The sequence below is a fragment of the Varroa jacobsoni genome, unplaced genomic scaffold, assembly GCF_002532875.2.
Source record: "Varroa jacobsoni isolate VJ856 unplaced genomic scaffold, vjacob_1.0 scaffold_537, whole genome shotgun sequence".
Lineage (NCBI taxonomy): Eukaryota > Metazoa > Arthropoda > Arachnida > Mesostigmata > Varroidae > Varroa > Varroa jacobsoni.
The window spans coordinates 59060-71459 of record NW_019213439.1 but is presented as its reverse complement, the minus strand read 5'-3'; the positions used below and the strand labels follow the sequence as shown (position 1 = coordinate 71459).

The following is a 12400-nucleotide window of genomic DNA, read 5'->3' as shown; positions in this document are numbered from 1 at the left end:
GTTAAATCTCTGGTAAGGATATTATTCGTGAGGATCAACTACGTTGTAAGTGCAAATGAGAGAATGTAGAAAATATTGTTTAGACTCTGCCTACTGTATTATGTATAACTCTTCTGGGCTTCAAAGTTCGAATCGAAGTGTTTTAAAACAGCTCTGTATTTATGTCTTGTACGTTTCAAGTTATAGAACGCAACTATTAAGTGAAGGTGCAGACATCTTTGTTCTGCTGAGTTCCTATAATGATGAGTAAAATTATCAGGTTGCAAGAACCGACATTGCAACGGAAAGGGCTCTAGTTTTCCTGTTCTATGATGATACAGTTGGGAACATCTTGTTCATATGGTAGTTTACTTTGCTGAAGGTTCTCCATTAGTACTCTATGATTTGTGGTATCCACTTCATCGCTCACATAGCACCCCTTGTTGTGCTTCTCCACGCTTGTGGCAATTTTTCGATAGTGTTCTTTTTGTAGTGCTTCTGGTATGCGTCTGATCCTTATACAATTCACTCTCGACCATAATACCAATAGAAAGCTCTCGCCGAGTTAATATATATATGTGTACATATATATATATTAACTCGGCGTACATATATAATAATCAGTTTTCAGGTCAAAAACTCCCCTAAAGGCCAAAAACGTCACATGATGCCCTATAACAAAGTTCTTGACGTCAATCATTAGAGTTCGAGACTTAGTGGAAATGCAATATATGTGTCTATACTTTATTTTTGGCCTGACGATAATTAAAAAAACATTGAAGGGCTTGTCTTGGCAACGTGACAATGGGGGTGAGAATGTGTTTCGGTCTACTTTTGCATGCTTTCTTACGCTTTCTTGAGGTAAGTGTCAAACGGAACGTTTTACCAACTGATGAACATTTTCATTGAACATTTAGGAAGCATTTCTACAGACTTTTCAGAACATAGAAACAAGTACCAAAATATCGATATTCTTTATGTAAGATAAGTCTTTATGTAAAAGAAATTGTTTAATTTCTTTTACATAAATAAAAATTTAATTTCTTTGCAATAATCGGTCTATCTCCACGAAATGAGTAAAATGTCATACATGTTATTCTTACCTGAAATAGATATTTGGGCCTAGTAAATTCCACATAAATATTAAAAATTAAATATTTTTTGATTGTGTAATGATGGGATTACTATCTACCCAGTCTATGCCAGGAAAATATTCCTTAACTCCAATAGAAGGCTCTTAATGAGGTAAATGGAAGTGCAATACACGTTTACACATCCAGCTACCACTTTTCGGATCGAAAATGCCGTTCGAAGGGTAACAACGAAGTGTTGTAAAAGTATCGATGTGCCTTTGTGTTAATTAGTTAAAATACATTTCGGGTATTTTTTTTGAAGAAATTATTAGATGTAAAAGATTGAAAAAGTTAAAATTATATTGCTCGGACAGGTGTGTCTAGCGGCTGCCGTATGAAAACTCTGATAAAGCTATATTGTAGTAGAAACGATAACTATAGTTTTAGGAAGTAACTGGTCATTATTCGAAGCCACTTTTGTTACATCATTGACCTTTTACAACTAAATAAGTAAAAAAAAGGTGTGTTGCGAAAAGGGTATGCACAGTTTGATCGCTTAAAGCGCGGCAGCAGAAATTTTTTCATTTCCTTTTTTCATGTTTGGAGACAATGCCGCAGCAGCATTTGCAAACAACTGAGCGATTACTAGTATCGTGAGTGCCAGCAATCAGTGTGAAAGGTGCGTGTGTAAGAGTGGTTTAAACAGTGCATTATTTACTTCAAGTAAATATTCTATGTTTATCTGTTTAACTATGCTAATTTTCATTGCTACTGTAGTTGGGCCATCCGGAATCGGAGGAAGTTTAGCAGGTTGACTATTGTAGTACGCTTACCTCCGCTTGCTAATGCTCGTGCCAAAGGATACCCTGTTTTTTTGTTGAACAAAACATCAGGCTCTTCATCGCGAAAAACAGTGCGTTTTTTTTTCTGAGTTTGAACAGTTATTATCTAATGTGTTCGTGTAGAAAGAATTCACACCAAAATAATGATCCATTTTCCCAAGATCGACAGTCTACGTTATTGTTCTCATACAGCTTTTGGGAACCAGACTTTCATTTTCAAAAGGCAAATGAAAGTAACTACAACAGTCTTCTGATTTAAAGGCTTCAAAATTAATCGAAACTCCTGGAAAAGCCATCTTTTATTTGTAATGTATGGTCTTTTATTTAGAACTAACAACCGCTTGGAAAGCCAGAATAATAATTGTCGATTGTGTCATCTAAATGAAAGGTAAAATTTCATGCAATTTTTCCACTTTTTGCACATTTCGAAAATTATTCACCATTTTCTCTTTTCATATTTGGGACATTCGGCCCGCAATGAGCTTAAAACTGGTCCGGCTTAAAGTTTTTGTATGTAACATATTTAAGCGTTATTTCAGCGAGCTTACACCTAGCAATAACGCTTGACACGCCTTTTCTATTTAAATATTATTACTTTTTAAAAGCTTGTGAGAGCTTAGGCCTTGAATTGAAGATTTGTTGTTGCGGCGAAACTGACGCTTTCCATACACGGAAAAAAAAGTTGAAATTTCTGGTTTTATTTAGACACAATCGTAGAAACGACTCATATAAAAATCCGGATCTAGATGTGCCACCTTGTCTATAATAGAACACAAGATAATAGCGCAGGAATGAATCTCTCCCTAGCAAGAAAATATTTTTAAAATTTAATACTATGAAAGCCTTAAAACGCGTTACTGGATTTCTTCCTTAAATCAAATTTCAAAAGTAGGACTGTAAAAGACTGGCAGGTTTTTTTGACAATTTTTTGTGAACGTAATAAAAAATAATTAAATAAAACTGTGCGAAATAAAAACTCATTTTTTACTGCAATTTCGTCTGTTGCAAAGCCACATCTTCAAAAGCAATTCACAAAGTTATTTCGCACTCTCTGTACCATTCGTTCAGGTTAACAACGTGTTATATGTGGTTACTAGTTGTCGACGACTTTATAGGTATATCGCACCATTCGGACAGAACAATATTCATGATATATGAACTGCATCAGAACACAATTCACCTTGGATAACTGTATAGTTAATTACCCAAGGTGAATTATGCTTATGTAATTTTGCTTAACGAACTACCAAATCTGAATATTTCAGTTTTACGTCCGATACCGCCATTAGGCATTTCATAAGATGGCTAAACTTCAGCATAAATCGAAGTGTGTTCGCCTTCGGATTTAAACAGATTTACAGGATTAACAGATAAACAGCACTACCACCACTACCACCACTACCACCTGTAGTTAAGCTTTAGTATAGTTTTTCAAAAGCATATTATTTTTGGAAATCAGCGCGCACATTGTTACTATTTTTCCCGTATTCTATAATAAAACTGGACTCGTAGATATGTCGATTCAAAACTCAGCTAGACACTGCGCGGCAGACCTACGGTTAACGAGTCAATCTTTGATGTTTTTAATTTCGCAATAAATTATTATAACATCATTTTTTTTCGAGCCATAATTACAGCCGTTTTTAAGAAGCAGCGCATTTTCCCTTCCCCTTAGGTTTATTGAATGACTGACTCTTTCATACAAAATTATTGGTAACACACATAGCCGTTGCCTCCCTTATATAACCTGTTGCATTGTGAAATAAATTGAGATACGGTAAAAATAATTCCAGTAATTAACTTAGGATAAAGCAAATACCTATCTGAAAATGCATTATTTGGAACTCTATTAACATAGATTCTGAGTAAAACTACCGAAGGCACTGATCGTAAACAGAGTTTGAACCTGAAAAAAACAGAGTTCACAAGAACACAAATATCTGCCACCGTTCATCACAAGCATTTTTAGAAGGAAGAGGAAAGAAATATTTAAAACCGACGAAAATAAAGAATTCTATTTTTCTCATTTATTACTACTGGACTAAGTACTTTTCACAGGCCAATCTAATCGGGGTGACCCTCGTCTGAATTCTCTTGAAAGGTAGATTAGCTTTCCAGCTTCCCGCTACAACATGCTGTCAAAATTCCCTTACTTGAACATTGGGATGATCAAATTAACATGCGTCAGAAAGATATGAAGATCGAAGAAGAGGAACCGTTCAGGAAAATTGAAGTTGAATTTTGACCAGCATTTTCCTGAACGGTTCCTCACTAATTTTTATCTCTCTTTCTTATTCACAATAACTTCCCCATACTCAACCAACAATCATGCCCATACTCATTCAAGAGAATTCTGACAGTATGTTATACCGTAAAAAAAAAAATCCTGGGAAGCTAACCTACCTTTCAAGAGAAATCGGGACAATATGTTGTTTTGATGCCTGAGAAATGGTGTACTGATTTTGCTGCAAATCGCTCCATTGTAGTTAGATTTTAGCCCAGAATCCATCTGGATAGGAAACAATCTTCGACCTCAGCGAAAATTTAGCACCCCTCCCAAATTCCAAGCGGTAAACTGCTACAAGTATTCGCTTGCAATAGCTCTGTAGATTTACATAATATTTCTGATTCAAAGAAGATAAAAAATAGCTAATATTTATATTTCAAATTTATGCATGTTATAATAAGCATGTTTATTCATCACTGTGTTCAAATGTTACCGTTCGAACAGGCAGCTTTTTTCGAAATAGTGGCTGAACCACTTAGTTTTTCGTTTCGTGTTCGCATCCTCTGCCGTTATCGGACTCCTTACTGAAAGGTTCATACATTCATGCAGAAACACTATGTGTGTATTAATAATTAGTCCTGTTTGCTGGCCATTCAGCAACGAGCCATTTCTATGCTAGTCTCTTCCAGTCATCCACGATGGCCAACAATCTACTACAAATCAGTAAGGTGCCATTAGCTCTACATATTGATGGGAACTAACCCCCATTAAATCATCGATGGTATGTTTCCGCTTGTCTCCTTTTTCTTTCATACAAAGCCGTTATATGTTGCTTGTACCAACCGATTAGGGCATTCAGCGATGCCACATAATTGAATATCAGTACTTAGTGGTAGTCAGGGAACATATCTTACCCTTACTACCAATTACTGACAATTTATCGGTGGTGAGGGAATACGGGCCCATTCATTAGCGATCATCAAGTCCAAACCATATTTCGTATATTAAGCAACCGGACATCGTGATATCATTCATCATCTTCATAATTCTTAGGGCCTTATTGTATTACAGATCATAATTCTTAGGGCCTTATTGTATTATAGATCATAATTCTTAGGGCCTTATTGTATTATAGATCAGTTAAAGGATAATTATCACCTATTAACCTATTAACCGCGCGCAGATGGAATAATCATAGTATCAATAGCAATCGTACTTAATATTATTATTAATAATATTACACAAATGTACACTCACTCATTGGTTCGCCCTTCTTTTTCTCGACAATAAATTCAGAAATCCGTTTTATAGTACTCCATTGTCTTGATAATATTCTGAGCTCCAATCTGGACATCTCTATACCACAGCGCCACACTACAGGTGTCCTTGATCTTAGCACTGTTTCTCATCTTCTATCTTACGTCATAATATTCGTACATATCGCGTCTGCTGTCGGCACGACCTGTGGTCATATTATATAGCCCCCACACATTTTTACTACTACAGCCATAGCCAATATTTCATTACCTTCTGATGTCAGTGTGTGTACTTCTATCGACTGATAGACATACCTTATCGATATAGAGCCCGAAAGAGAAGCCAAGTGGAGTTTGACTTCGGCGCCATTCAATCAACTTTACAGATTAATTCTAACGATCGCCCTTGAATAATGCATTCTGTAAACTTAAAATAGTTACCATACCACTTCCCCCATCATTGAAGTCCCTGATTTTTATAGAACTAGAAATGTGGTTAGTCAAGAAACCATCACTATAACAGCAGTTTTCATAACGCTGCAGTTAATCAACGCGAAATATTGCCGTATAATTCTTCTAAAAAAAACCAGTCGGGTTCCTTCCGTGTAGGCATCGCGGTAGCAACGGCAATTAGCGAAATGATGTAACGGATCCTGTTACTTCACCCGTAGTTTAAGAGTATATATCCAGTTGTTGGTTGGTCGTCGATGACAAAGCGGTTTTCAGAGCGAAGGGTCGTCTTAGGCAAAGCCGAAACCCTCCGAGCACTCACGAATGGCTTTGAGAAGCATTGCTTTCAGCTTGTCATATGTCTCGTATGCAGGAAGGTCTAGCTGGTTGAAGCTGCAATTTACCAACGATTAACAGAAAAAAACGACGTATTCAATTAATATTTATCAAAAAATATATAACAATAATAATGCTTAATATTATGTAAACAGAAAATTGTTTACATATCGAAGGAGAAATAGTTGTTTGTTTCAATAGTGACTAATACTAATTATATCTTCGTTTATGAATTATCTCAAAGCAAACAATAAAGCTTTACACATCATTATCGGGTAGACAGTATGAAACTTTAATAAATGACCTGCAAAACCACGAGCAATAATAAGGCTGATGCGGGACGAACACAGAGCACCCGCCTCAGGCATCCAAAGTATCAGTTATAGTGTCATTCAGCTGGTAGGATATTCTATGGCCCGAAATATTCCAAACTTGTGATGGAGCATCTACATACCAGGTATGCGCGGAAGGTAGCCGACTAGTCGATCGGTCGTCTCGATGAATCTGGAATTTCTGAACGCCATTCATGCCCTCTAAAGAGGCAAAACCTTGGAGTGGTACCTTTGATGTACCGGTGACAAACTGCAAAAACTTTGCGCGGTCCGCTTGTTCAAAGCTACGAAGTGCTCGCCAGAACCACTGAATTTGTAAAGAACCCGGCTGATATTTGTGATACTCCGTATTTAAGCGGAGATCATCGATATCGATGCTTGGCAAACCTGAGATGAGTAGTTCAAGTTCCTGCTCGTTAAAAATCGAGATCAAGGATTTAGGAATAATCTCGTAAAAACCTTCCAGGAACGCCTGTAGTTGGGGCCTGTAATATATAGAACAAAACACCAGACAACATAATGTTTAAAAATGTACAAAATTTATTTTTTGGCTTTCATCATGTTAGGTCATGGCTTCATATGAATAGCCAGTCAACCTAAATACAGATATTTAAATCTCGATGCCACACACTGGCTTAGCACAGAGAGTTTTGTGCGCTTTTATAGTGCATAGAGTACAGTGGCTCGAATCCTAAAAAGGTCGTTATGGTTCATCATAAGCATTAGGATAGATATAAACACTGGATTTGAGTTTTTGTGCTTACCTTATGGCACCAGTCATCTTTTCCTGACAGACAAGGCGGACGTACTCCTGCTTAGTATCTTCTGTGACCAGAATGTGACGCCCATTTGGCTTCAGGTCTTTAATGGAATTGGCACCGAACTCTTGAACCTGCAGCATATAAAGATATTTATCTTAACAATTATACAATGTGTTTGCAGAATGGTAGTTTGCGGGACCCGCCTAGCAATACTATTAATAAATATATATATTAGCAGCGTCGGATTGGGTACTCACAACTACTATTGTACACATGGGAACGTACTTACCTCAAGTGAAAATGTGAGCTCAGTTCCAAGTTCTTCAACGTTGTGCTCAAGCAAGTACACAAGTCCTTTGTAGAACTCGTAGTCCTCTGATTCCATATCTGTATACTTCACCGGCTTGCCAAGAATGTGTTTATAGAATGACCTTGTAAAATAACATTCTAGCAGCTTGTTGTCATAGATAGCCTTGGCTATCACGCGGCCCACAAATTTGAAGTAGCTCAGGTGATTTGAGTTACAGTGCGAACTCGGGTTAATCATGTATGTAACGCGATCACCAGGAGATGTCGTGAACAGTGCGTACATAGGGTTAAAGATTTCTCTCGAAACAATGGTGTACCATTCCCGAAGGAGACCTCCAGCGTCCTGGCCCTCTTCACCCTCAAATACTATGTACAGTCGATTACGCCAATCATCAGGCGGTCGACGATGTAACTCACGATAAGAATCTTCAAAGACGTGCTCTCGCTTAACGTGAATGGCAACATCCTCTCGTCGTCCACTACCACCTGCGTTGTCCGCTTTGTCGAGCTCACTGCGGAAATACTTACGCTTCACATCAAAGTCTAGAATTCGAGTATGGTCAACAAGTACAGCAAATGGACCGTCAGGCAAATGCACCGTAGATTGGCGGAGAATCTGATTTAGCACCATACGGTGTGTTTCTGCGAATGCTAAAAACTTCCGCATGTCAGAGCTTCCGTCTTCATCTGCACTACCTGTACCACCAACCTCAAATCCGCATTCACTTTCTGCCTGGGGTGCCGGTGACACGGGCGCCATATCTTGCAAAAGGTGTTCTGCAGCTTCTGTTGCCATTGGTTCTGAAGAGCTGTTAGTTCCCAGTGATCCTGATACAGAGCGGTGGGGAGCGCCCTCACCTTCAACAGACCTATCTTGCAAGCCAGAATTTCCAACTTGACCGACATCTCTGAAAGAGGCAGCATGTACGAGGAAGAACGCCTCAACAGCAGGTTGAAGCACAAGTACAGCGTGTTGATCGGGCGCGTCCGCGAGTTCGGAGAGGCAATCTGATAGTTTGGCCCAAAGCGCATCTAATGCCAGCTCCGCACTCAGCGCTGGTAGCGGTTCCACTGCTCTAACGGGCTCGCTTCCAGCTGCGCTGGTTCCCGCACCGCCGTTATTTTGTCGCTGCACTTGCTGGGCATTATGGACGTTTTGAGCACAGTTACGCAATTGAATAATTACTTTAAGAACTCGAAGCAGAAACGCCTGGCTTGATGTTTTTGCTGTCAATGTAGCCATTGAGGCTAATTGTAACTCCCGGCTGGCTGCTCCTGTCTGAAGACTTCTCGTACCGCTTTGACCGCTTACCCGGCCTTGGCCACCTGCCGTTATAACCACAGCTGAAGACGTAAATCGGTCCTGAATCATTCCACGAGATCCATTAGGCCCTGGTCGTTGATCAGCAGGAACGTCTGCAGGGTTCGTTGCACCACGCATAGTTTTTAATTCATCTTCAAGGCGCCGAATGTGCTCACAGAGTGTGTGTCCGAGTTGGCGGGCTCCTTCAAGTAGTAATCGAAGGACAACTTTCCGTGCCGAAGAAGATCCCTTTGACAGACGAAGCAGTAGGGTCGTGGCGTCTTCGAGTCCGGCCTCAGAGCACGACTTGCTTGTAAGTGCATCCACTGCTAAGCGTAGATGATTACATAACACACGTTCTGTTTCTGCCTCCCTCTCCTGACGTTCTTTATTTAGTCGCTCAACCTCTTCATCATCATTTTTTCTGTTGGCGGCATCTGATGTACACTCATCCCTGCCCGCATAATCACAAGGTATTTTACTTTGGTCTTTTTCTTCACTCCGATTGCGACTATTTTTGCTGTCACCAAAACCTTCTTTTCTTGACATCAAAGACGGGACTTCTCCTGTTGAACCAGTAGTTTCTGAAATTTCATTAGTTCCAGATACGATCGCTGCTTCAGCATTGTCGGGTGAAGACCCTTCCCCTGTCTCGACTGTTGCTGTGTTCTCGGCCGATGCTGGTTCTGTTGCAACACCTACTACTAAAGAATCTGAAGAGCGTGAAGGCTGCGAAGCCGTTGTCTCCTCGGCAGCTAAGGCAGGTACCGAAGTCGTCGATGCGGTCGCCGCCTCTGCTGTCGCAGAAGAAAATATATGGGTGGGCCGATCCTCGATGGCCACTACAACAAGAGCAAGCAGTCGCAGCAGTCGGTCTGTAAGCAGCTGCGAGTGACGCACCACTGGATGACCCAAGTGCAGTGTTAATTGGAATAAAGGACATGCAGCAAGGTGCGCTCCGCTCATCTGTTCGATTACGACCTAGTAAAATAATGGGAAACGGTAGTTATTTATAAGATCCCACTGAGTTAATAATCTTTTTCTTAGCGAACTAGATAGGGATACTAGTCAAAACTTTCGAAGTGATAAATAGGGAAGACGATGTTTGAAACGGAACAAAACTGAAACACGTGAATGATTTCACTATTTGGAGGCAAAAAACATTTTGAGAATACATGTCAATGTTAGGTTCAAAGAATCGCCAATTATTGGTGACATAATTGCAAAAAGTAACCTATGTTTCTACACTGAGTTCTGGCTTACAAAAATTGAAGTCTTACCTTGCCTGAGGTGCCAGCAGTTGTTGCTGCTGAATGCAAATGTGTGGAATTTGCAGTAGCGCTCAAGTTGTCTCTGCTAGTGATATTAGTTCCATCTGCAAGCTCTGTAGAATCACCCAGTTCGCTTGAATCGTTTAATAGTCCATTTGCACTTCCAGAGGGCTGGTCATTTTTCTTTCCAGTACCAATATTGATGACGCTTTCTTTGCTACTGCATCCGCCTTGATTCTTGATGGCAGATGTCAAAACGCTCTTCCCCTATAAAAATAGTGGAAACATGTTATTACCACTTCGTATTATAATAACTATCTATTGGTCCAGTCAGTAAATCCACAGGACCAAGCAAGAAGTCCTGTTTTTTTAGTTTTTGAATTTTAACGATACTAAGGTGTCGGACAAACTATTACATTAGGGGGAGGAAATTTTTATTATTACATACACCGTAAATACAACCATATTAACTTACCTTTCCTTTGCTATTCGCAAGTTGACTTTGCTGACTTTGCTGTTCTAGTCTTACGATAAGAGTCCAGAAGTCCTCAGGTTGGCCACTACTGGTCACACTGCTGTCGATGCCCTGACAAGCCGTCTGGTGACTTGAATGTGGCATAAAATGTTGTGGAAACGACTTTCCGAGTGAGATGAGGGCATCAAGCGCATGCCGACACACGAGATGTGCTGCTTGCGGATGAATAAGCACTTGGCCATCAGCTAGATGGAAAACCGCTGTGCGACAGCCCAAGGCTGCATCTAAACTTACAGAAAGCCAGCGACATGGCGCGGTTCCACTCTTGTTGTGCTGCTCAAATGAGAAAGGCGTAGCTGAACCTGAAGTTGAGATGTTTGCGCCCGCTCGGTCGAGCATAGATAGAAGTGCTTGAACGAGCCAACGTCGTGTCGGTTCATGTGCTGCCAAATTACGAAGCACCTTATGCAAGCGAGCTGTGTGCAACCGCGGTTCGTCCACAAACAATAACACAAGAAGGCAGGCTAAAGCCTCCCAGTCCACAAGTTGACGTGCTAGGTTACGTTGTCGGCCCATCAAACTGCTGCTTCCTAGGCTTCCTCCAAGAGAGCTCTGCCATCCCCACGAACTTTGACCGCCACGACCGCCTGTGGCTCGAGATGGAAGTGTGTGAATAGTATAGCGAGCTCCCGCACCGCTTCCGCCTATTCGATTCACCGCTGTCCGTAAAATGCGAGACAACGTTGTGCTGGTCCCTCCAGACGTATGGCTAAAGAACCGATCTTGAAGCAATTCACGCTGCTGGAGTGCTTGTGCCCGTAGTGTACGTGCTTCTTGTGCTAGGTCAGGTGGTAAAACAGGAAGCAGTGAGTCGTCCAGGTCCTGGAGTACTGTCTGACGTAAGCCTGCAGGCAGGGTTAAGAAGAAGGCCGTCGGATCAGCTGGAGCGTCTGGCGCAGACGAAGCCGCAGCTAACCGCTGCTGTTCCGCGCGCTGCTGTGCCAGCACCTCTTCTTGAATGGATGGCGGCAGAGCTGCTAAAAACTCGGGATTTACTTCACTAAACAACCCTGAAGAGCCTGACGCCCCAATACCAGTGCTCGCTTCTGTGTTTCCAGCAACATTTTGTGAGCTCCCCGGAGGCTGAGACTGCTGACTTTGCTGTTGGCTGAGTCTCTGCATGCGTAAATGGTCTTGAATAACTTCTTGACGCATGTGCTCAGGAAGAGCAGCGAGGAATGACGGATCTACCCCTTCTGGTACCTCCATATCTCCTAGTATAGCGGAGTACTCGTTCCCTGTTCCGGATAGCGTGGCCGCCCCACTTGACTGGGATGCATCTTCGAGAGAACAGCTAGCACCTACTCCTGTTGCAACATCATCCCTGACATTTTCGCCCCGGTTCTGCTCTCCTTGTGGACTACTGGTTTCAGCCTGCAGATGAACCTGCATTTGATCCGTGAGATCTGCTCCACCTCCCTCACTAATACAGTTGTTAGACGCGTTTTGGACGCTGCTGTAGGCAGAAGTATCGAGATGGGATCCTTCAGGAGAGATCATATGCACGTCATGCGATATTACAGGTGCAGTACCAGATGGCGTACCCGTGTCCATAAGATTACCTCCCGATTCATCACAACTGTTAAGCGAATTTTTTTTTATTATTTACGTTTTAATATTATTATTATTATTCCTATTAAATAATTTATGCATTGCAATAATGCTAATATAAATGGTTCGGTGTGCGAGACTAGGGGATTACAAAATTATCAATTATATATATATA

General features: G+C 41.0%; 1 protein-coding gene across 1 annotated transcript in view; it reads right to left on the bottom strand.

Annotated features, from left to right (window-relative positions):
• Window positions 1-4549: 4549 nt before the first annotated feature.
• Window positions 4550-12400, bottom strand: part of LOC111261254 (E3 ubiquitin-protein ligase HUWE1) — a 48483-nt gene continuing 40632 nt past the window's right edge. The window contains exons 24-29 of the mRNA XM_022834597.2: window positions 10615-12253; window positions 10149-10406; window positions 7546-9849; window positions 7260-7387; window positions 6618-6980; window positions 4550-6220 (exon numbers count right to left, since the gene is read on the bottom strand). Coding sequence (XP_022690332.1) covers window positions 6118-6220; window positions 6618-6980; window positions 7260-7387; window positions 7546-9849; window positions 10149-10406; window positions 10615-12253 — 4795 coding nt within the window. The 3' untranslated portion in view covers window positions 4550-6117. The remainder of the gene's footprint in view (window positions 6221-6617; window positions 6981-7259; window positions 7388-7545; window positions 9850-10148; window positions 10407-10614; window positions 12254-12400) is intronic.